Consider the following 23,092-nt stretch of genomic DNA (forward strand, 5'->3'; position numbering starts at 1 on the left):
GTAAGGACGATACGGAGTTTTAGGATTACTACTCTACCTTCCACACTGCACTACGAGACCACCCCCCAGTTCAGGCCACAATCTGCTAGCAGCCGCCCCTCTCCTCCACTCAGAAAAGGAGCGGAGAGGAACGCGCACGCGCGGTGGGGCAGTCTTATGGGAAGGAAGCCCTGGCCGCCCGGCGGGTGGCCATCTTGGTAAAGGGCAGCGACAGCAGCTTCTTTACGTCATCAGTCTGCGCGACGTGCGGGCACCCGGCGGTTCAGGTCGCATAGGGAGCGGTGGGTAGATAGGGAGCGGTGGGTAGATGGGGAGGGTGGGCGGCGGCGCCGGGCGCTGTCGGGGGTGAGTGGTTGAGGGGCGTGATGGGGGAGGCGGCCGTGGCCGCAGGGCCGTGCCCGCTGCGCGAGGATAGCTTCACGCGCTTCTCGTCGCAGAGCAATGTGTACGGGCTGGCGGGCGGTGCGGGCGGGCGCGGGGAGCTGCTGGCCGCCACCCTTAAAGGCAAGGTACTGGGCTTCCGCTACCAAGACCTCCGACAGAAAATCCGGCCCGTGGCCAAGGAGCTGCAGTTCAACTACATTCCCGGTGCGTGGCGCCATGGGGTTGGGGGGCCTCGAACTTGGTGTTGAGAAGGTTTCTGAGGCTCTGAGCTGGGTCACGAGAGAATGGGATCAGTGTGACTGAAAGGTATCAAGGCTGATAATCGGGAGGCATCTTGTCAATGGTTAGGGTTCAGGATTCCTGAGACCCAGAGGTTAGGATCCCTCGTACCACGGCTGTGATCAGGATTCACAGGGACCAGAAGATGATGGTAATTGCCATGGTCAGAGATTAGTGAGTCCTAGAGATCAGGGGTCACCATGATTGCTTATATAGGGTTCTGCCTGACGTGCACTTTGTCCCCTCCCAGTGGATGCAGAGATTGTCTCCATCGACACCTTCAACAAGTCACCCCCAAAGCGGGGCCTGGTGGTGGGGATCACGTTCATCAAGGTATCCAGGCCCCCTCCATCTACCCATTCCCTCCTTACAGTCCCGGTACGTCTGACCCAAATCCCTCTCACTGCCCCTGCTCTCCCCTGAGGCCAGTTTCCTACCTCAGGATTCAGGGGACAAGGGCAGCCCCTTCCTTAACATTTACTGCGACTACGAGCCTGGCTCTGAGTACAACCTTGACTCCATTGCACGTAAGTGTGGCCTCGAGGGAAGGAGGGATGGGGAAGATGGGAGGGGGCACCTATCAGGTGCCCGGTCCCCATCTGCGTGTGCTCCCCTTACAGAGAGCTGCCTGAACCTGGAGCTCCAGTTCACTCCTTTCCAGCTGTGCCATGCAGAGTATGTAAGCTGCAGGTGTCATACAACAGAGAGAGAGAGTGTGTGTGTGTGTGTGTGTGTGCGCGCGCGCATGCACGCACGCGCGTGTGCACACAGCGGAGGCTCCTGCCAACAAGGCAAACCTGTCTGTAGACAGTCACACTCCAGTTTTGTTTTTTAGAACATTGTGCTTTTTTTTTTTTTAAGATTTTATTTATTTATTTGACAGACAGAGATCACAAGTAGGCAGAGAGAGAGAGAAGGGGAAGCAGGCTCCCCACTGAGCAGAGAGCCCGATGCGGGGCTTGATCCCAGGACCCTGGGATCATGACCTGAGCTGAAGGCAGAGGCTTTAACCCACTGAGCCACCCAGGTGCCCCGAATATTGTGCTTTTAAAGTGGCTGAGGACCAGCCTCAGCCCCGAGCTAGCTAATCTGAGAGCTGATTGAGCACCTGTGTTCTGGACATCTAGAATCTTGGGTTCCAATGTGCTAGATTTGGATCCTGCAAGATCCAGAGATACTGAGATTTCTAGAGTCACAAGTTCTGAGATCCCAAGATTTTAAAATTCTGCAGTTTGGTAATTCTGAGATTCTTTAGTGATAAAGTCATTCTCCTATTTTATATTCTCATATTTCAAGGAGACGGAATACAGACCATCTAGAATGTGAGGTTTCTAGAATCCCAAAGTGCGAAAATTCCACTTGATCTCAAGTTCCATTTTAGAACACCAGTGGTCTAGCACAGTGAGTAGCCATGTTTTTCTGTTAAGGGCTAGATCCTCTCTCTCTCTTAATAAAGAGAGAGATCACAAGTAGGCAGAGAGGCAGGCAGAGAGAGAGGGGGAATGAGCTCCCCGCTGAGCAGAGAGCCAGATGCAGGGCTTGATCCCAGGACCCTGAGATCATGACCTGAGCTGAAGGCAGAGGCTTAACCCACTGAGCAACCCAGGTGCCCCTAGATCCTCTCTCTTATAACTACTCAGCTGTGCCACTGTAGCAAGAAATTGATACTTTGTAAATAATTGGTGTAGTCTACGGCCATATCACCCTGAACGCGTGCGATCTCGTCTGTAAATAATTGGTGTAACTGTGTTTCAATAAAACTTTATTTATAGCAACGGGGTAAGTTGGATTTGGTCTGTAGGTCATAGTTTGCCAGCCTCTGGCCTAGCAGGTGAGAATTCTAGAAGCTGATGTTCTGGATTCTAGGATTTGGATGTTCTGCTCTTTTATGGTGGCAGTTTCTAGAAATTCGAGTATTTCAAAGGAGGTGGAAAACAGAACTGCTGGAACACTGGAGTTCTAGATTAAAGAGGTTCTGGTATTCTAGAATATGAGAGCCCCATGTTCCGTGCCTGAATCCACAGCCAGAATGAGGGTTCTAGCAGGTGAGGGCTCTAGAAACAGAAGGTTTCTGCGATTCAGAAAGTTCTACCACACTGGGGCTCTAGATTTCTCTGCTTTCAGGGTCCAGGTCGGGAATCAGCTCGAGACAGTGTTTCTCCTGAGTGGGAATGACCCAGCCATTCATCTGTACAAGGAGGTGAGGCAGAGGGAGGCACGGTGGGCAGGGCCCTGCCCGGGCTGCCACGGCTGGTGCTGGGTATGAGGCCGGCCACTGACTCCCAGGTCGGGGGTTGGGTGGGGGTTGGTCTTGGTTCTCCCAGAACGAGGGGCTGCATCAGTTTGAAGAACAGCCCGTGGAAAACCTCTTCCCAGAGCTCACGAACCTGACCAGTAGGTAAGAGAGCCCCTGGAAAGCGAGGCCCATGGGGATGGGAGGAGGGAGCCTCAGAAAAATCAGGGATAGTGGGGATAGAGATGACCTCAGAGAATTGGGCAGGAGAGGGGACTTCAGCAAACTCAGGCCACTTAGGAGAAGCTGGTCAATGGTGGTGTCCACAGAGAAAACACAAAACAGACTCAGGGAGATCTGAGAAAGCGGGTGGTAGGGGTAACCTCAGAGAAATCAGACTCCCCAGCAGGGTCCCAGGGCTACAGGAAGGGGGTGGATGCTCCTTGAGGGGCAGAACATGGGGCCAGGACCCAGTGATGCCCTCCGGCCATACTGTCCGCCCACCCACCCACCAGCGTCCTCTGGCTTGACGTCCACAACCTCCCTGGCACATCCCGGCGACTCTCCGCCCTTGGCTGTCAGAGCGGTTATGTCCGAGTTGCCCACGTGGACCAGCGAAGCCAAGGTGACGACTGGGATGGGGGCGGGGCAGGGGGCTAGGGGCTGGGGACAGGGCCCTGAATCCCCCCTTCCCCCACAGAGGTCCTGCAGACATGGACGATCCTGCAGGACGGCCCCATCTCCCGGGTCATCGTGTTCAGCCTCTCGGCCCCCAGGGGTGAGCTTCGGGCCTGGTCGGGGGGCAACTCCACAGGCTCTGCCCCCCACACCCAGATTCATGCCCTTTGGGAACAAAGTGTCCGATCCCTCGGCACCTCCCCCATCCCTCCCGTGCCCACTCCCTCCCCTTCGTGCTCTCCTACTGTACTTCAGTGACTTACCACCCCATGGTCTAATCGAGACCTAACCTGGTGTTGAACTTCTGCCTTTCCCTTGGTGGTCTAACCCACAACCTGCAGACTTCCTCTGTTCCTACACCTCCCCACCCCGCCAGCCTCTTCATCTGTCTCTTGCTGCAATCTAAGCCTGAGCTCTTCTCCCAGCCCCACTCCCAACCCTGGGAACTCCACGCTGCCCTCCTCCTCCTCCCCAGGCTCCCCTTTACCCACACTTGTTGCTCCATTCCTCTTGCTGGGCCCTTCCCTGGCAGCTCCCTTCGCCTGACATTGGCAGGCCACCGTCTACCCCCTGGGTTGGTCTTCACTTCTCTCCCTCCTGCTCTGGCCTCACACCTGCTCCTCTTCCTGGCGTCTCCCCTCCCTCGACCTCTCATGATCTGACCTCGATGCATCCTTCCCTAGCACAGCTTCAGGTCTCTGCCCTCACACGGGGGTGGGGGGGTGTGAGGAGCCTGAAGACTGTCCCGTCAGTGCCCCCCATCCGTGTCCCTTCTCCAGAGACCAAAGACCCCACACAGCGGGAAGAGTACAGTGTGCTCGTGGCCAGCATGTTGGAGCCGGCAGTGGTATATAGGTGAGGGCTTATTCCAGGTGGGGTGGGTCAAGGAGGTTGTGCCCCCCGGGAGGGGAGCGTCAGTGTTTGGGTCTGGAACTGGTCGGGGCTGCATTGCGGCCTTGGGATGAGAACGGAGATGCCCACTACCCCCAGACAAGTGTGTGGGCAAGAGCTTATGAGCTGACTCGGCGTGTAAGAAAGCCTTGATTCAGAGGGTGGCCAGTTTTGGGAGCGTACCTCTTCCCACCGTGGTGGGCTTCAAGTCAGCTGGCAAAATTTCTGAAAATGTCCCAGTCTGCTCTCAGGAGCCAGAGCCAGCCAGCCGTGGCTCCCCTGGTGGGCAGCACAGGTGTCCAAGTGGGGTCCGAGCCCCCCACGCCAGCCTCACAGAGGCCTTGTGCATGTCCAGACTGGAGGCAAAGGTGTTGCCAGAAAGGGCAACAGGGTCTTCTGTGTAGGGGTGAGACGGCCCCACCTCTAGGGGGCAGTGTGGGTGGGTGTCCCTTCAGGGCAACAGTGAACAGTCTGAGGAAATGATCTGGGTTCCCCTTGGTGGATATGCAGATGGCCAGGCTGGAGACGAGAGGGTCTGGGTGTCGGGAGGAACAGCATGGCCGAGACCCAGGAAGGGGAAGCACTGTGGGCCCCCAGCCCAGGCCTGCCGCCTAGAAGGGGCAGGCACTGTGGTGTGACTTTGGTCTCCCCGCCGCATCCGGGGACCCTCAGGGACCTGCTGAGCCGGGGCCTCGAGGACCAGCTTCTCCTGCCTGGCAGTGACCAGTTTGACAGCGTCCTCTGTGGCTTGGTCACCGACGTGGATCTGGACGGGAGGCCTGAAGTCCTGGTGGCCACTTACGGGCAGGTAGGGCTGAGGGATGGGACCACCGCTGCATGTCCCCTCCCACTGCCGCACATCCCCATGTGACCCTCGCCCCCCCCACCCCCATCCCCTGCAGGAGCTGCTCTGTTACAAGTACTTCGGCTCGGAGTGCGGGCTGCCCCAGGCCGAGCACGGATTTCGCCTGCTGTGGCAACGGGGCTTCTCCAGCCCGCTGCTGGCCATGGCACACGTGGACCTGACCGGGGATGGGCTGCAGGAGCTCGCCGTGGTCTCCCTGAAGGGCGTGCACATCCTGCAGGTAGCCGGGCTCCCCACCTTGGGTTCCCCTCGCTGAGCCCAACCTTGGGGTGGGGGTGGGGGGATCAGTGCACCCCTGCTGTGTCAAGGGTGCGCTCCCCCGGAAACACGGAAGGGGACGGGGAGGCGCCCCACGAGGAGGTGCATTCAGGGGCCTGACCACACAGGAGCTTGGCAAGCCTGAGCCCACCTTCAGTGGGGGGACTGTGGGCCGCCCCCACCCCCCAGAGGAAGGAGTAACTGTTTCCAGGAAGCAGTTCCTGTTGGCCAAGGACAAGTCCCGAGAGACGGGGCAGACGGGGCAGCCATTCGGGAGGGGACTGTCTTGCCAAAGGGAACCCACCCAGGCAGCTGTCAGCCCCCAGCCACCCTCAGTCTCCCCACCTTCAGTCCTTGAATCCATGTCTTTTGTCTGACTCTCTCCTTTTGCCCTCCCTGCAACCCCTACCCCCTTCCCTGTGACCTAACCTCAGTCCTTCCTCTGGGGTCTAACCTCTATCCTCCACGGCAGGCAGGGACTTACTGTCCCTGTAGTCCAGCCTCCAGCCCTCCCGCAACCAGTCTCTGGCTTTCCCCTGGCATCTAACTAATCTTGAACCTTCCCGCTTTGGCCTAATCCCTGAACCTCCTGTAGTGAGCCAGCCCTTGTACCACGGGGTCTGTCGTCCGGCCTTCTGCAGTACTTAGACCCCCTCACTCCCACCGCATAGCAGCCCAACTGCCATAACCCCTACTGGGGTCTAGTACCCAACCGTTCCAGTGGTCCAGGGTCTAACCCTAACCCCCACTGCAGCTCATCCAGTCTGACCTCTGACCTTTCCCCTGTGGCCTATCGCTACCTCTCAGGCTGTACTCTACCTTGTTTCCTGGTGTGTTGTTCGCCTTCTCCTTGCCTCTGGTCTACCTCCAAGGCCCTGTCTCTGTGGTCTAGCCTGGGTGCTTTCTCTCAGAGGTCAAGGGTACTGGCTCCTCTGCAGGCTTTGCCTGGGTCTTTTCCTACATTCTGTACCTCAATGGAATGGTCGAGGTTAGACCTCAGCAGAAAGGAGAAAGGCTGGACCCCAGTGGAGAGGTCTGAGGTTAGAGCCTAAACTGAAAGGACATAGGTTAGATCCCAGTAGAGAGGCTGGGGTCCAACCGTGCGACAGAGGACTTCCCTTTTCTGTGGCCCGAACCATCCCCTCAACCCTCTGCCCTCATTCAAGGCATGTCACTGTAATCTCTTCTGTCCCTTCTATTAGGGTCTAGTCTGAGACCCTCCAACCAGGGTCTCATTTTGTCCCTTATGTGGTGCCACATTCTTCCCTTTTTCACTTTGCTGGTTTCCTCCTGCCCCTTATTAGCCTGTCCTTTGTCATCAAGGTCTCACCTTTGTCTCCCCCACTATGGTCTAACCTCAGCCTCACTACCATACAATGTGTGTCTCTCCCGTGTATCGGTCCTTCCCTGTCCCTTCTGAGTTCAGACCTCACACCCGCACATTTCCGCCGAGGCTCTGTCCCTCCCACTGGAAATTCACCAAAGGCCGTCCTCCTGGGTCTAACCTTCATCCCATCACAGAGACCCGTTCCCACCCCACACGCTGGTCCACTCTCTGACCTCCCGCCGCCAAGCTCCCGTGTGGTCTAACCTGCGCTCCTCCTGATCTTTCTTAGCACTGGCCCCCTCTTGTTCCCCACAGCACAGCCTGGTCCAGGCATCAGAACTGGTTCTGACCCGGCTTCGGCATGAAGTGCAGCAGAAGAGACATCAGTCGCAGAGGCCTGGGGACAGGGCGGGTCCGGAGCCCACTGAGACCGCAGCCTCCTGAGCTCCCACCCACTGCCCGTCCCAGGCCCAGGGGCAGTCACTGTAGTAATTGCCTCTAACCGTTCACAGTGGGGAAGCCTCCTGAAGGAAGGGAGGGTCTCCCCAGGCCCCCCAGGATGGTGGAACTGGGAGTCAGTGCTCTGACTCTGCCCCCTTGTGCCCTGCAGGCCTGGCTGACGCACTCCTGTCTCTGTACCTCAGTGTCCCCGTTTGAAAAATGGGACAATCTCACCCCACTGGTCACCCCCATGGAGACTTGGTCAACCTGTGATTATTTATATGTCCAGAGGAAGTGGACTTCAGTTGTCTTCATTCTTTTGTTCTGGCAAGTGTTTGACAACTGCCGTGGGCCAGGCTCGTTGTTGGGTGCTGGATTCGCCCAGAAGAATAGGAGAGAGGGGCACACGGGGAGAGAAAAATCCGAGGTTCAACCTAGAAGCGGGACTGTGGTGAGATCCTAGTGTAGACCTCAGAGGACAGAAATGAGGACCTGCCATAAAGGCTGAAATGAAACCAACATGGAAGGTTACAGAAGTGGAAAAGGACTGAGATTAGACCCCCCATGGGGGAAGTACAGTAATTAAGCCTCAGAGGAAGGGCTGTTGTGGGAAACTGTGGTCAAATTGCAGCAAAGGGTTTGAGGCTAGACCCCCACCACCACGACCATGGATAATGCTGAGGTCAGACCCCCAACAAATTTCTGTGGTTAGACTTTGTGCCAAGGGCCCAAGTCAGACCCCAGCAGAAAGCAACTGAGTTTAGATCCCAGTTGAGGCATACTGAGATGGAACCCAGGAGGGAAAGACCCCTGCTGGGCCATGCTGAAAGGCCCAGGATTAGACCTGATTGGACTGGAAAAAACTGGAAAGCCCAGGGGATCTAGGGACCAGGAAGTCTGAGACAGGGCTGATTTCCCTGGCCCAAGGCTGGGAGGGCTTTAGAAATTGCTCCCTCCTGTGGCCCTGTCTATGGCAAGGGAGAAGGAAGCAGTGGCCTGTATTTGCAGGACCGGTGGAGGGCAGGAGTCAGGAGAACTCTCGCCCTCCCCCACAGGCCAGGAATAGCTTCTGTGGGGTGGGGCGGGGGGGGGTGTTGTTGGGGAAGAAATTCCTGAGCAGGATCCAGGCTGGTGGAGAGGGTGGGCTTTTTCGTCCGTGGGACAGGGTTTGGGTGGGATTCCTGCTCCCCGGGGCAGAGGGGGCAGATCCCCCAGTCATCCTGGCCATCTGTCTCTACCTCCTACCAAGGAAGTCCACCCCATGGTCTGACCACGCACACTGACCATAAACACCAAGCCACCAGGTCGGTTTTTAGGGAGGCAGGAGCCCACCAATCCTTGGCCGCCCTTGTCAGCTCCCAGAACCCTGGACCCAAGCGTGGGAAATTGCAGGGAGCTGAACTGCCTCCCTCTTGCTGGCAGCCTGCCCAAGGCTGTCCAGCCTGGACCGGTGTTGGGCACAGTGGCGGGGGCAGGGTCTCCTCCCTCCTGCCGCGGGCCTCAGCTGCATCCCCTCCCATCCTGGGTGGGAGTGGGACTCCGGCGTGGGATTTCGGTGAGTTTAGTCAGTGATGGTGTGACTATGAAGCGTGTGTCCCCTTCAGGGCTCAGGATTGTGTGTTTTCAGGACTCGGCCCCTCACCTGGCTGTTGGCAGTTCGCTGACCACTCGTCACTTGCTCCCGCATGTGGGACCACACGTGCCGTGGAGTGGTTAAGGGTATGGAGCCCAAAGCTCCGCTTGGCCTCTCTGTGCCTCGATTTCCCCATCTGTAAAATGAGGCTAATAATGTTACCTCACAGGGTTGTTTGGAGGACTAGTTGTGTCAACACCTGTCAGTCACTTACCAAAAAAAAAAAAAAAGTGTTTAACACCGCCTGGCACGTGGTAAGGAGGGTATGAATGGCAACTGTTGTTACTATTATTAATGGGTACCTTTGTGGTTGTTTTGGGCCTGCTGGGCGAGGTTCTGTCTGGAGGCACAGCATGTGAATTTGGATCTGACTCTGGTTAAACATTCTTGCCCTCCCCCTGGTTCTGTGAGCCTGTAACTATTTGTAGCTGTTCGTGCCTCTCTGGCCCTTGTATGGATCAGAGTCTGTCAGTGTTGGGGAGGAGGAGGGATGCCTCTGAATGACCCCCAACCCCTCCCAACACGCACACACGGAGCACCCTCCGCCGCTGTCCCCTGTCTGTGGTGCTGAACCTGAAGGGTGGGTGGGAAGCTCCGGCTCCCCCCAGCCTCCTCTCTCCAGGCCCCTCCCCTAGCCTCCCCCGCCCCGGCAGCCTCCCCTCTCCCCGCCTCCTCCTCCTCCCCTTGGTCTGTGGCTCCTCCTCCTCCCTCCCAGCACTCTCCCCCGTCCCTCCTCCTCCCTCTCTCCTGACTCCCCCTCCCCCGTGTCCCTCCCCCCTCTTCCTCTCCTCCCTCTATCCCCTCTCCCTCCCCTCCTCCCTGGCTCTCCCTCTCAGTCTCCAGCTTCTCTCTCTCTCTCTCTCTCTCTCTCTCTGTCGGGCGGAGTCGCCCACCACTGCCAGCCCAGTGCTAGGGGGACCTGCTCCAGGCTGCAGCTGCAGGTAAGAGACCTTCGTTGGGGAGGAGGGGCAGTGTGGGAGAAGGATGGTGTTGCCTGGGCGGGCTGGTAGAGGGGGACATTTCAGGAGCCAGGAGCGGCTTTTCCCTGAGCTCGTTTATGGAGGTTGGGGGGGCTGCATATCCCGGGTGGGGATACCAGGTTCCTTCCGTGGGTTGGGGGCGCCACCAGCAGCCAACATCCTCAGCTCCTCCTGTGTTCTAGGGAGCATGGCCGGCTGGGGAGGGGGTGCCTCCTGGGCACTGAGGGGGCACTGAGGCACAGTCTGGGGCAGTCCCCCTTCGCCTTCTCTCCCTCTACCCCTGCCTTCCTGCGTCTGGGTCTCGTCTGTCTGTCTTTCCACATCTCTTGGGGGTCCTGTCCTGCAGAGTCTGGCCGCCTCTCTGAGTCCCTTTGCCTGTGTTCCTGTTTCTCAGTCCCTCACTTTCTCCTCTATCCCTCTGGTTCCTTCTGTGCCAGGGTCTGTTCTGTGTCTTTTCAGGGTTCTGTCTCTGAGTCCCTGGTTTCTTTCTGCCTTCCTCTTTCACCATCTGTGTGTGTTGTGTCCCTGTCTCTCTCTCTACCGTCTCTCCTCTCCTGTGTCTATCTCTTCTGTCTCTGTGGGTGTCTCCCTCTCTCTTCCCTGCCCCTCTCCCTCCTTCTCTCCCTCTCTGTCTGTAGGTATGAGGTCTCTGTTTCTCTGTCTCTGTCTTCCCTGGTAGCTGGTTAACTCTCCTCCCACACACCTTTGTCCCCGCCTCTGGCAAGGGGGAGACCTGGAGGAAGAAGACTCCCCCTCCCGCAGAGTGGGCTCCCCCAGAAGGTGCGGAGTCCCCCAAAGTCTTCTCCCTTCTTCAGCCGAGCTCCCACCCATCCTCCTGGCTGGTTTGTGCCCTGTCCCTTCCATGAGAACAGAGCTCCTCTCCTCTCCCCTGCCTTGTATCTGGCATCCGGAGGCCAGTCCTTCTTGCAGTCTACCCTCTACCCTTTGTGGTGGAGACTGCAGCAGTCCTCCCATCTTGCCTTCCCATTCCTCCTTGTAGAGACTAGACTGGTCCTTCCTACAGTCTGACTGCTACGTCTCTCACCCTTTGTCCATTGCTTGCTTCACTCATCTGTTCCTTGGACGATTACTGAGCACCTTGCGTACTCCAGGCACAGCACTAGGCACCGGGGTGGGTCAGGCCAGTCCTTTCTGCAGCCTTACTTCCATCCCTCTCCTGGCATGCCAGCCTCAGACCTCTCAGTGAGGGTTGGCTCTCCAAAGCTACTCCACCATTCCCTGGGGGCTCCAAGAGGGCCCCTCTGAGTCTGGAGGTCCCTGGCCAGTACATCTTCTTTCCTGGGGAAAGTGGACCCTAGAGAAGCTGGGTGAGAGTTAGTGACCAGGGGAAAGGGGAGAGCCTACCCTGTAGCCCTGGCTGGGATGGGGTGAGGTCCTCAAGTATCCACGTGGGGCCTAGCTGGGTTTGGAAGATCACCAGCCTAGGAGTCCCATGCCTTGCGTTTCCATCCTCCCCTGCCCCTGCCCCTGATTTGAAGCTGCTTCACCTGGCCAAGCTTTTTCCCCACTCTGGACCTCAGTTTACCTATCAGGGTATCATGACCCTGAACACTGAGACTATGTGTGTGCCCCCCCCCATCCCAGACCGGGATGTGGTCTGGTGCTGGGAGAGCCTGGCTCACCACCGGAGCAATAAGTGGGTGTGTTTAGAAGCCTGTGTCCCCACCTCGAAATCCCTCCGAGGGGTGGCGGTCAACACTTGCTCCCACCAGACCACAACCAGGAACAGCCACCTCCCTTGCCAAGGTAAGGGAGAGGAGGGAGGGAGGAGGTCCCACCTGCCATGCCAAACTAGGCTTTCCCCCACTTACAGTCCCGCTCTAGGCAGAAGGTCTCCAAGACCCCCGAGAGGCATGTGAGGCAGACCTGGGGTACTGGCCACTGACCCAGCTGGCTGCCTGCCCACAAGGGTGGGGAGAAAAGGAGAGATGCCACTATCGGCCCTCCTACCCTGGCCTCAACCTGATCCTTTTGCCCCTGGGTTCTAAACTCAGATTAGGTTTCAGGGCTGCTGGCGGCTGGACGGAGAGAGTCAGAGGCGGGTGCGTCTAGCAGAGGAAGCCCAGCTGTCCCCCGGCAACAGGACTCAGAGCTCTTGGTTCTTCATTTCACAAATATTTATCTCACGCTTTCTCTGTCTGACCCCACCTCCCCTAAGGCCTCAGTGAGAGAAAACCAGGTTTTACCGGAAAAGGGATTGAGGCAGGCTTCTTTGCCCAGCCCCTGAGCAAGGAGGGCAGGCATGAAGACACCCTTTGCCAGACTCTGGTCTCCCTGGAGGACCTCACCAGCAGGGACGGGTGGTTGGACTTGAGGGGGCACTTTCTAGGCCAGGGCCCTCCCATGATAGAGGGAGTTCGATGCTCCAGATGAATTCCTGACTCCCAGGTGGCCCTCCTCACTCCTGAAAACCAGGGAGAAGGGAGGGAGAAGAGAGTGAGTCTTTGCTTTGGATCCTGGTGGGTTTGTAATTATGCCTAAGTTGTTGCTAATTAGGGGGTCGCTAATTGGATGTCTCATTAGGGGCCTTGCTGAGGGGCTAATTGTGTGGTGGCCCTTTAAGAATCCCCCTCGCCCCGCCCACACACACACACACACACACACACACAGATATTCTCAGGGAAGTTCTGCCAACATTCTGCCTCCCTCCCCCAGGAGCCAGCTCCCTGCCCGTGAGTACGTGGGCGTGTTTTGGGGGCAGGCTATGGGTTAGACTCAGAGAAGAACTTTCAGACCTGATACCCGGTACCTGGAAGCACTGGCCAAGACAGGATCAGGGAGTTGTGGGCTCAGAGGACCGTCTTTCTTCTCTCATTCCCCCCACCCTTTTTGTTAATAGGCTACTGCATTACCAAGGCAATGCAAGAGTGGGGCAGAGGAACTGGGAATTCAGGCCACTCTTAGAAAGGGAGTTGAGTTGGTGCTGGGGGCATTGAATGAGCTTTTGACCTCTGAGCCTTGGCCTTCTCCACTGAAGAACCAGCTAGGGACACCCTGAAGTGGGGTGGTGTCATTTTTAATCAAGAGGTCAGTAAGGTGATGTCTGGGTGGAGAACCGGAGAGGAGAGAGTGAATATGTGGGGAAGAGCATCCCAGGAATGGGAAATAGCAGGTGGAAAGGCCTGGAGGCAAGAACTTGTCTAGTATGTGAGGAGACTTGAGGTGGCAGGGGCCAAGCAAGCAAGGGGGACAGGGGGAGATGAAGCCAGAGAGGGAACAAGGGGGGCAGATCCTGCAAGACCTCATGAGCCAGGACGAGGGCTGTGGTACTCTAGCTGAGACTGAGTTGGGAGCCGTGGAGGGTTCTGAGCAGAGGGAAGAGGTGACTTACATTTTTTTTTTAAGATTTCATTTATTTATTTGAGAGAGCGAGAGCATGAGCTGGGGAGAAGGGCAGAGGGAGAGGGAGAAGCAGACTCTACTGAGCTCAGAGCCCCACATGGGGCTTGAACCCAGGACCCTAAGATCGTGGCCTGAGCCAAAGGCAGATGCCCAACAAACTGAGCCATCCCAGGTGCCCCCTAGTTTGCATTTTTAAAGGGAACTGAGGCAAGACACAGAGATAGCCACTCAGAGCCAGGATCGGAGGCTGGAGGAGAAGTACTAAAACCATAGAGACCCCACAACCCACAAAGGAGACCAAAAGTCCAACACAGGGCCTTATGTCACAGCTGCTGGAGACCCGGGCACCTCACAGAGACCTGGGGGCTCCTGGAGAGAGACACCTGCCATCGTTGCAGGAACGATGTGAGTGCGAGACCCTCCAGACAGACAGACAGACAGATGTCCCAGACCCTGAACAGGAGCCCTCTGGGGGCCAAGTCAGAAACCATGAGACTTACCTCATGAATTGAGGGCCTCCAGCCCCTCGCCTCACCCACTAAATTATTCACTCTGTGTTCTCTAGGGCCTGGCTTCATTCCTCCCTTGTCTGTGGGATTCGTCTGTGTGGCTGGGCAGGCCAACAGCCTGTTCCCTTTCCAGGGCTCTATAACATTCCTCGGTGTGAGGGCTCCGTGCTGGGTTTCTCCATTTACTGCTGAGAGTCATCTGGGTTGTTTCAAGACGGGAGCTGTTAAAACATTCTCGGATGTGTCTTTTGGCAGACACATGACCTAGGGCTCCTGGGTGCGTATGTACCTGGGAGTGGGAACAGCTGAGTCCTAGGACACGGCATATTCAGCTGTAGTTCCCCAAAGTGGAGAGACCAACGTACACTCCGCCAGCAGCGTGTGATGCTCCTCTGTCTTTTTATCTTTCTCCCCTGGTCTCTGTCTGGCTCTCTCTGTCTCTCTGCATCTCCCTCTGTCCCCATCCTCCCTCTGTCAGCCCTCTGCTTGTCCCCCATGCCCCACTCCCAGCAAGCCTTGGCTCCTGTGCAAATGGGAGGGGTCCATGCCCCTCACCCACATTCTTCCTCCTCCCCCAACAGGACCCAGCACCCTCCATGGCTCCCCTGGCCTTAGTGGGGTTTGTGCTCCTCCTGGGGACAACCCCCTGCTCGGCGGCGGCCACCCCAACCCCCTCACTGCCGCCTCCCCCGACCAATGACAGTGACGCCAGCACCGGGGGCTGCCAGGGCTCCAACCGCTGCCAGCCAGGGGTCCTGCTGCCCGTTTGGGAGCCCGATGACCCTTCCCTGGGGGACAAGGCGGCACGAGCTGTGGTCTACTTCGTGGCCATGGTTTACATGTTCCTGGGCGTGTCCATCATCGCTGACCGCTTCATGGCATCTATCGAGGTCATCACGTCAAAGGAGAAGGAGATCACCATCACCAAGGCCAACGGTGAGACCAGCGTGGGCACCGTCCGCATCTGGAATGAGACGGTGTCCAACCTCACGCTCATGGCCCTGGGCTCCTCGGCCCCTGAGATCCTGCTGTCCGTCATTGAGGTCTGCGGCCACAACTTCCAGGCAGGCGAGCTGGGCCCGGGCACCATTGTGGGCAGTGCTGCCTTCAACATGTTTGTGGTCATTGCCGTGTGCATCTATGTCATCCCAGCTGGTGAGAGCCGCAAGATCAAGCACTTGAGAGTCTTCTTTGTCACTGCCTCTTGGAGTATCTTCGCCTACGTCTGGCTTTATCTCATCCTGGCTGTCTTTTCCCCGGGTGTGGTCCAGGTGAGCAAGGGCCCATGGACACCTTCTTGGTGCATGTATGTCTTCAAAATCCAGAGGGGTGGCCTCCTGGGCTTGGAGACCTGATACCTGTATTTGCAGAAATGCATGCTCACATCTGGGAGGGCCTCCTGGTATGGTTGTGCAGGTTGTACACTGCACGAGGGCATGAGGCATTGAAGGTAAGTTGGGGCTGGAGTCCATCGAGTATGCCCAAGCCATGTCTGGATGGCTCTGCAGACCCTGGAAAGGGCTCATCCACCCAGAGAGGGGTGCATTGGTGGTTCAGTGGTAGAATTCTCGCCTGCCACCCAGAGAGGGGTGACATTTTACACTATACCCATTTGGAAGGGACCTCTTTAGCTCTCACTTTGGTGCCGTATGTGTTAACAGAGTCCTTGTGATCTGTGTAACATATACCACACCCACTTCATGGTCTAGCCAGGTATTTGCCAGGTAGGTTCACATGTTTTCTTACCCTCCCTGTCTTTTGCATAATTTATTCTTGTCTTTATAATAAGACCACCTCATTTGCATAATTCATGCCACAGTTGCATAATCCAGCCTTGTATTTTCTGGCGGTGCTAATCAACTTGGGTAACTTGGTACAATTTGCATAATGTATCCATGGGCCTGCATAGACGTTGGCCCACATCTGTGTAATCTAGCTCTGTATTGGCCAGATATGCAATTGTGATTTGCATAATTCATTCATTATTCATAACTGATTGCTGATGGTAGGATAATTTATGCCACTTCACTGTAATTTATATGCAATCCTATCCAACATAGGTATAAACCCAGTCCACTGCAAAGGCCACTTTCCATAATCTCTTCCAACAAAATTTAGCCCCACCGCTCCATAATTTACACCCACGTTCCCATAATCATTTGCCTCTCATTTGTCCAGTGTCTTAACCACAGTCTGCTTAGTCTTCCTTTAAAACGTGTGCCTAATTCATTTCCCACAACCCCAGGACTGCCATCTGCATTTGCATAATTTATTTATGGGCTGGCCTAATTCATTCACACACATGCATAATTTATTTGAGGCTACCCAGAATTCCTTCACACATGTGTATAATCTCTCTGCGCAAATATATCTGGTTCTGCCAATTCTAGTCTCTTTCCAGGAAGCAGCTGAAGTTAGAAGTATAAAAATTCTTTGCAGGTGATGTAAAAGCAGAGGGAGGGACCAGAAATCACAGGTGAGTTAAGGGGGAGATGGTAACACCAGGATACAGGGATGAGAGAGGGAGATGTTTACTGAAGCTGAATAATGACTAGAATGCTGAGTCTCCTGGCAGCCGTGGTGAAAAGTACAGAAGGTTGCGTCACAGGGTTCTCATGAGCTTATAGAAAGGATGGTATACTGGCTTGGGTTTTCAAAATGGTCTTTGATGAGGATTCACAGCAAAGCTATGAAGAGAATTTTAGATACCATGAGCGACAAGTGGGTAGGGATGGGGGTGGAGGAGAGAGCTTCTCCCCACCCCAAGAAGGAGCCAGGCTCAGACTGAGAAAACAAGCTTGAAAATATCACAGCTCTGGGTGGGTAAGTAGCCATGGGGGATCCCTTTGGGAGTAACACGGAGGCCAGGCTTATGGGACATTTTCATGAAATAATGGAAGGAACTGGCATGAGATCAAGATAGTGCCACTTCCTCCTCAATGGAGAGAACTGGAGCAGCAAGATAGGTCTGGCTCTGAGTTTTCTCCCCAAATGCTGTGTGACCTCAAGCAAAGCCCATACCTTCTCGGGGCCTCAGTTTTCATATCTGAACCATGGAAGGGGTTAGTTCCTTGGTTCTTGACCCTTCATACCGAGTGCTCCCTTTTTCTAGCAAATGCTTTGTTACCTTTTACTTGGACGTGAAATTCTTATATGAGAGGAGAGAGGCCTTCTCCCCCCGTAGCCAAGTGCATGGACCCTGGACCCAGACACGCTGGGTTCAAACTCCACTTCTGCTGCTCCCCAGCTGTTCCTTGGGCAAGTCCCTCACCTTGTCTGTGCCTCAGTCTCCTCAGCTGTCACCTGGGCGTCAGCATAGCACTGACTCCAGAGGGTGGTGTGGGGATCAAACAAATTACACATGGAAGGGCTCAGAACAGCAAGCCTAGGACAGAGTAAATGTGAGTGATTCCTCCCATTAATGAACTTGCCTGTGCTGTTGGCTATCCGACAGTCTGTATAATGGCCAAACTGATATAAAGGAAAGCGATGTCTCACAGCTACGTTAAAAGTCATGGTGTGGGTACCAGATGCCAGCACCTACTTTCACCAAATAAGTTTGGGTTTAAGAGAAAGAAAAAGATCAGGAAACGTTCCATGCAAGGAGCTGAGCAGAGGAGTGGGTAACCACAAGATTAAAAATAAGCGCATTCAGCATATATTAGAGCATCAGGAAAACACTTCATATACATGTAACAGAGCTGAGTTATAGATTCTAATTATTAGAAGCAGGTTTTTTCGCCACTGCACATGTCCAGCGGGAGGTTCTGAGGTCAGGCAGCACGTGGGACAGGTGTGCATTGTGTGGGGCTGCCCCATGAGTCACTGGACCAGATATCCCCCCCCCACAATTGTGGTGGCAGCTCACAAAGGACCCCAGATTGGAGACGCCTCCTCTTGGGTGTATTCTTGTCCACAGAAGGTGTCTCACTTCCCTCCCAGGGTGGGCAAGTCAATATGCCCTTACGCAGTAGGTGCCCTGGAAGGAAGATATGAGTCTCCTAGATTCGCCTTTTATTTACCTGCAAGTGGGGGGAGCAAATCTTAGGGGTTGGAGGCTGTCTGGGAGAATCCTGTTGCAATATACACAGTGACCAGTGCAATGAACACAAGGCCAGAGTTCATTTTACAGCTTGTGTAGAAAATTCAGCTTCTTTTCACAGACCTGCCTGGTGGCCTTGTGAGGCTGTTTCCAAGTCCTGCCCTTCTCTCTGAGCCATCAGTAAACACAGCGACAAGGTGTGTGGGCATTGGATCGGAAAAGATATTTTCCCTTTTGGGCCCATTTTAAAGACACCTCTGGGGGCCCTCTGATGGTAAATAACCTTTAATGAGAAAGGTAACTACTTGCAGACTGAGTCCTGGACTTCATTGAGTGCTAGTATAATAATGGTAATGTTAATTTCACATTCTGAGTCTTTTCCACGTATCAGGAACCGACAGTGCTAAGTGTTAGGGGTACATAAGCTCATTCAGTCTTGGGGACGCCCCCACCTTACAGGCAAGAGGCTGAGCCAGACCTCCCTCTTCTAGAACCAAGATCTGGACTCAGCCTTGCCTTGTTTCTCTGGGGAGGTAGCATATAAACTTGGGAACTTGCTGTATGAGGCTGTAAAGGGAGCCAACTTTTGCTTCTTTTAGAGTAAAAGTCCTGTCCCTAAGGGCCAGATTCTAAGGAGAGTCTGGCAAAGGCTGTAGTCATTGGTCCAGGGAGGGGGGGCAGGAGATGGGAGGGGAGAGGGAATCAGGGAGCTTTAGTAGGAGGTGGAGTGGAGAGCAGGCCCTAGGTGATGGGTGGGGTTTGGACTAGTCAGGGGCATCCCAGGTGAGGAGGGGTGGAGGGGAAGTGGAGTAGGGAGAAAAAGATGGAAGGAAAGAGAGGCAGGAAGGGACACAGGCTCTGCCCCTTGAGCGGAGCTGGGTTCCTGGCACTGGGGCAGGTGGGCGTGGTTCTCAACGTGATAAAAGGCGGATGGGTGGGTGGATGGATGGATGGATGGATGGACGGACGGATGGGTGGACAGGTGGACGGGTGAGCGGATGGAGGCATGCATGCATCAGGCGACCAGGAAAGAGGGGGGGGGGGGATGGGGAGAGAAACTGCGAAGCATCTCACAAGGGAGAGAGATGGGTATCTACAAAAGATACAAAAGGCGGACAAGGGGACAGAAGCAACAAGACTGAGAGGAAAAAAGATTCAAAAACCGGCCGGCGTCGAATGGGACGGAGGCAGGGAGAGAAAGAAGGAAGCAGAGAGGGGACGAAGCGGGGCAGGGACCGAGATGCGGGGAGATGCGGAGCGGAGGGGCTGACGAGGGGCGCCAGGCGACCACAGGGAGGGAGACGCGGGGGGCGGCGGGCGGTGGGGCGGCGAGCGCGCCCCCTGGTGGCGCGGCGGTCCTGACCCACGCGGCCACCCGCAGGTGTGGGAGGCGCTGCTGACCCTCGTCTTCTTCCCGGTGTGCGTGGTGTTCGCCTGGATGGCCGACAAGCGGCTGCTCTTCTACAAGTACGTGTACAAGCGCTACCGCACCGACCCGCGCAGCGGCATCATCATCGGCGCCGAGGGCGACCCCCCCAAGAGCATCGAGCTGGACGGCACGTTCGTGGGCGCCGAGGTGCCGGGCGAGGTGGGCGGCCTGGGCCCGAGCCCCGCCGAGGCCCGCGAGCTGGACGCCAGCCGCCGCGAGGTCATCCAGATCCTCAAGGACCTCAAGCAGAAGCACCCGGACAAGGACCTGGAGCAGCTGGTGGGCATCGCCAACTACTACGCGCTGCTGCACCAGCAGAAGAGCCGCGCCTTCTATCGCATCCAGGCCACGCGGCTGATGACGGGCGCGGGCAACGTGCTGCGGCGACACGCGGTGGACGCGTCGCGCAGGGCCTCCCCGGCCGAGGGCCCTGGCGAGGACGAGGACGACGGCGCCAGCCGCATCTTCTTTGAGCCCAGCCTGTACCACTGCCTGGAGAACTGTGGCTCCGTCCTGCTGTCCGTCACCTGCCAAGGCGGGGAGGGCAACAGCACCTTCTACGTGGACTACCGCACCGAGGACGGCTCCGCCAAGGCCGGCTCCGACTACGAGTACAGGTGGGTTGGCGGCTCTCAAGGTGGAGGTTCCCCCCCACCCAACGTGGCCTCCGCGATCGCCCGGCTCAGGGCGCCTCCAGCGCCCATCCATCCACGGCTTTCATTCATGGTTCATTCATTCCCGCTGAGAGCCTTCTTGGCATCGCACAATCTTCTAGCACTTGCCAGTTAGCTCTGCTGTCCCAACTCCCCGGCGTACCAGCTAGCTACCTGCGGGTTCTTGCGCTTGACGCCACCCGCGTTCATGATTATAGCTCATTCTATGTGGTGTTACTGGATAGGACAAGTCCCCCACCACCACCACCTAACACACCATGACTAAAGTAAAAATGTTTATTGAGCAGCTACTGTATACCTGGGGGTGTACCGTGGTGAACAAGACAGCTAAGGCCCCTATCCTCAAGTTGCAATAAAGCAATGAACTATTAAATAGATTAAGAATATCAAGGGATTTTAAGTGCTAGGTGGGAAAATTAAATGGCATAAGAGGGAAGAGGCAGGACCCAAATTATCCCCAGGTTTTTGGTGGCACCTTCAAGAAGCCCCCACTTTGTACCCTCCTGTATCTCTCTGCCCACCCCCCCCATCCCTCTCCTCACCCCTCTTTGAGGAGATCTGTGATCTTCCCTCCTTCAGCAGTTCCTACTGAATACCTACTATGTGTCAGGTACAACCTTTAGACGCAGAACAGTTAGGGTGCCTGGGTGGCTCAGTGGGCTTAAGCCTGGGACTCTTGATTTTGGCTCAGGTCATGATCTCAGGGTGGTGAGACAGAGAGCCCTGTCTGGCTGGGCACTGGGCATGGAGGCTGATTAAGATTCTCCCTCTCCCTCTGCTCTTCCCCACCTTAAAACAACAACAATAAAACACAGAACAGTAAACAAGATAACTTCTCTATCCTCACAGAACCCACAAAAGTCTTTATCTGTTTGTAGTTCTTCTGTCCACACCATACTCTTTCAAGAATGATAGTTTTACAGTGTTGTTTGTTGACCGATGTGCAGTCTGCCATAGTTCTCTATAATAATACCAACGTTTATCACGGGTCTACTATGTGCCAGAAACAGATCTGGGCTTTGAAGACCAGCAGTGAATGAAATACGTCAAGCGTCTGCCCAAAAGCAGCTGACATTCTCGTGGGAAAGACGGGCCATCAGGGAGTAGACACTGAAGACAGAAAAATGTCAGCTGTGAAGAAATTAAGGCAGAGGACGGGAGAGAGTGTTGATGACTGAGCTTCTCCCCAGTTCCACCTGCCAAGTAGTCTGCCATACCTCCCTTTCATCCTCTTCCCTGGGTAAAGCTAAGGCGGACCTAATTGTAGATCTTCAGTTCTGCTCACCCTCGTCCCTTTAACTCTTCTCTCGCTTGGGCCGAGTTTCTGGGTTTCACAAATCTTCAGCTCCGCCACTTTGCTCCAGCCTCCCCCTGCCTCTGCCGAGGCATTTCCAATCTTTCAATATTTTGGTGGCTTCAGGCATTTGTAGATCATTCCCTCCACCTCGGGTCAGTCCAAGGTCCTTTGGTCTGCCCATCCCCATTCATTTCTCCCACCCTCTCACCACTCTCCCCCTCCATTCTGCTTCCCCTGAGTGGGGCTCAGGATCTTTGTCCCGTCATCCTGTAACATGGGATCCCTTTGGTCACCCATGACCAAAATCCCCTCTCCCTACCATCCTCCATCTCCCAGCTTCATTAGACTGAAGAAGAAGCATTCACCATACTGGGGCCTGCTGTCACTCAACCTCTTCACCCTTCCACTCCTACCCACCCCCTAGTCTGCAGCTGCCCCCACCAAAGGTTTTGCAGGAGGAAGTGAGGACGGGTGTCACCTGCTGGGATCAGAGGCGCCTCTCTTGCCTGCAAATGACCTCAGTACTGAGATGTCTGAAGTGTAGGAGTAAATGCTGCTCAGTGGTGGAACCAAAGAGCTAGGCAAAGTTGACACCTTCCTCTTGTCCCTGCTCTCCTATCCCAGGTGACGGTCACAGGCCTGGCATCACTTATCAGTGCAGCTTAAGTCCAGGACTGGGAGGCAGGACAACTGGGTTCCAGTCCAAGTCCTGGAACCTGTTTCTTGAGCAATTTCCTGCTTCAGTGTAGGCATTCAGGGATGTCATGTATGGTTATTAAGGTTGTGCACTGCCTAAGAGTACCACATCTAAGAAAGCTCTATTCACATAGTGGACATTGTAGATTTGTATGTCTATTATGACAATGTCCTGATTCATGGAAATAAAGGGTCTTGAGGGAGGGAAGCCATTTTCTGCTTTGCTCACAGAGATCATATGGATTAGGATCCATGGGCCTCAGTTTCTCCAAATTTAATATGATCTCCGAGCTACCAGAAGAGCACAACTGTTCCAAGATTCTGAGATTTAAGCACCTATAATCCTAACATGCTAAGGGTCTAAAGTTTTAAGATTCCAGGATTCCCACATTTGGGTATTCTACTCCATACCTAACCAGTCTCCCATGTGCTGGTTCTCACATTTTCATCTTATCAGAATTTTTGCATCCAGTGTTAAAACACAAGTCCATCTTCTATATTTCTATCATACCTGGTTTCTAAAATCCCCATATTCTTTGTCTTTCTGACCTTTGATTTTGGAAAAAATTCACGCCCACAGAAGGGCTGCAGAAATGGTTTGGTGAACCCTTATATCACCTTCACCTAGAGTCACCAACTGTTCATTTGCTGTCCTGTTTGCCTTCACTCACCCTCCCTAATATATACTAGTATTAATCATTGTGGAACTAGATGGGAACAGCTTGCAGACAGCATGACCACTCACCTGTAAATACTTGAGTGTGCCCCTGCTAAGATTTATGACAGCCACCCCCCCCAGTCACAATCTGACTGCCACACTCAGGAAATGTAATACTGAATCAATATTATTGCCCAGACTGCGGTCCCTGTTTGTATCCCCACCCCGCCCATCGTCCCTGTAACATCTTGTGGCTGTGTTTTCCCTCCCTTCCTCTCTTCCAATCTGATCCAGACCCAAATGTTGCATTTCGTTGTCATGTCTCTTTAGAGTTCTTCGGTCTGGATCCATCCCTCCACTTCTCTAGGACTTTCGTGCCCCTGACACTTTTGAAGACAGGCTACTTAGTAGAACAAACCTCAATTTGGGTTTGTCCAATATGTCCTCATGATTAG

At 55.1% G+C, this 23,092-nt stretch overlaps 2 protein-coding genes across 4 annotated transcripts in view; both read left to right on the plus strand.

Annotated features, from left to right (window-relative positions):
• Nucleotides 1–350: 350 nt before the first annotated feature.
• KPTN (kaptin, actin binding protein) lies at nt 351–7,655 on the plus strand. Of its 3 annotated transcripts, none has more exons than XM_044257011.1 (12): nt 351–588; nt 914–996; nt 1,106–1,190; nt 1,284–1,338; nt 2,788–2,863; nt 2,988–3,061; nt 3,412–3,521; nt 3,597–3,674; nt 4,354–4,429; nt 5,138–5,273; nt 5,368–5,550; nt 7,231–7,655. In XM_044257011.1, the coding sequence occupies exons 1-12, from the start codon at nt 366–368 to the stop codon at nt 7,357–7,359; spliced, it is 1,308 nt and encodes a 435-aa protein (XP_044112946.1). In that variant the 5' UTR covers nt 351–365; the 3' UTR covers nt 7,360–7,655. The 3 variants fall into 3 exon arrangements, with proteins under 3 accessions (XP_044112946.1, XP_044112947.1, XP_044112948.1); XM_044257012.1 differs by having other exon boundaries at nt 381–588; nt 1,093–1,190; XM_044257013.1 differs by lacking the exon at nt 351–588 and adding an exon at nt 656–690 and having other exon boundaries at nt 1,093–1,190.
• A 2,195-nt stretch (nt 7,656–9,850) lies between these two features.
• Nucleotides 9,851–23,092, plus strand: part of SLC8A2 (solute carrier family 8 member A2) — a 28,260-nt gene continuing 15,018 nt past the window's right edge. The window contains exons 1-3 of the mRNA XM_044257014.1: nt 9,851–9,930; nt 14,423–15,112; nt 19,265–19,929. Coding sequence (XP_044112949.1) covers nt 14,438–15,112; nt 19,265–19,929 — 1,340 coding nt within the window. The 5' untranslated portion in view covers nt 9,851–9,930; nt 14,423–14,437. The remainder of the gene's footprint in view (nt 9,931–14,422; nt 15,113–19,264; nt 19,930–23,092) is intronic.

The sequence above is a fragment of the Neovison vison genome, chromosome 7 (genome assembly GCF_020171115.1).
Source record: "Neovison vison isolate M4711 chromosome 7, ASM_NN_V1, whole genome shotgun sequence".
NCBI lineage: Eukaryota > Metazoa > Chordata > Mammalia > Carnivora > Mustelidae > Neogale > Neogale vison.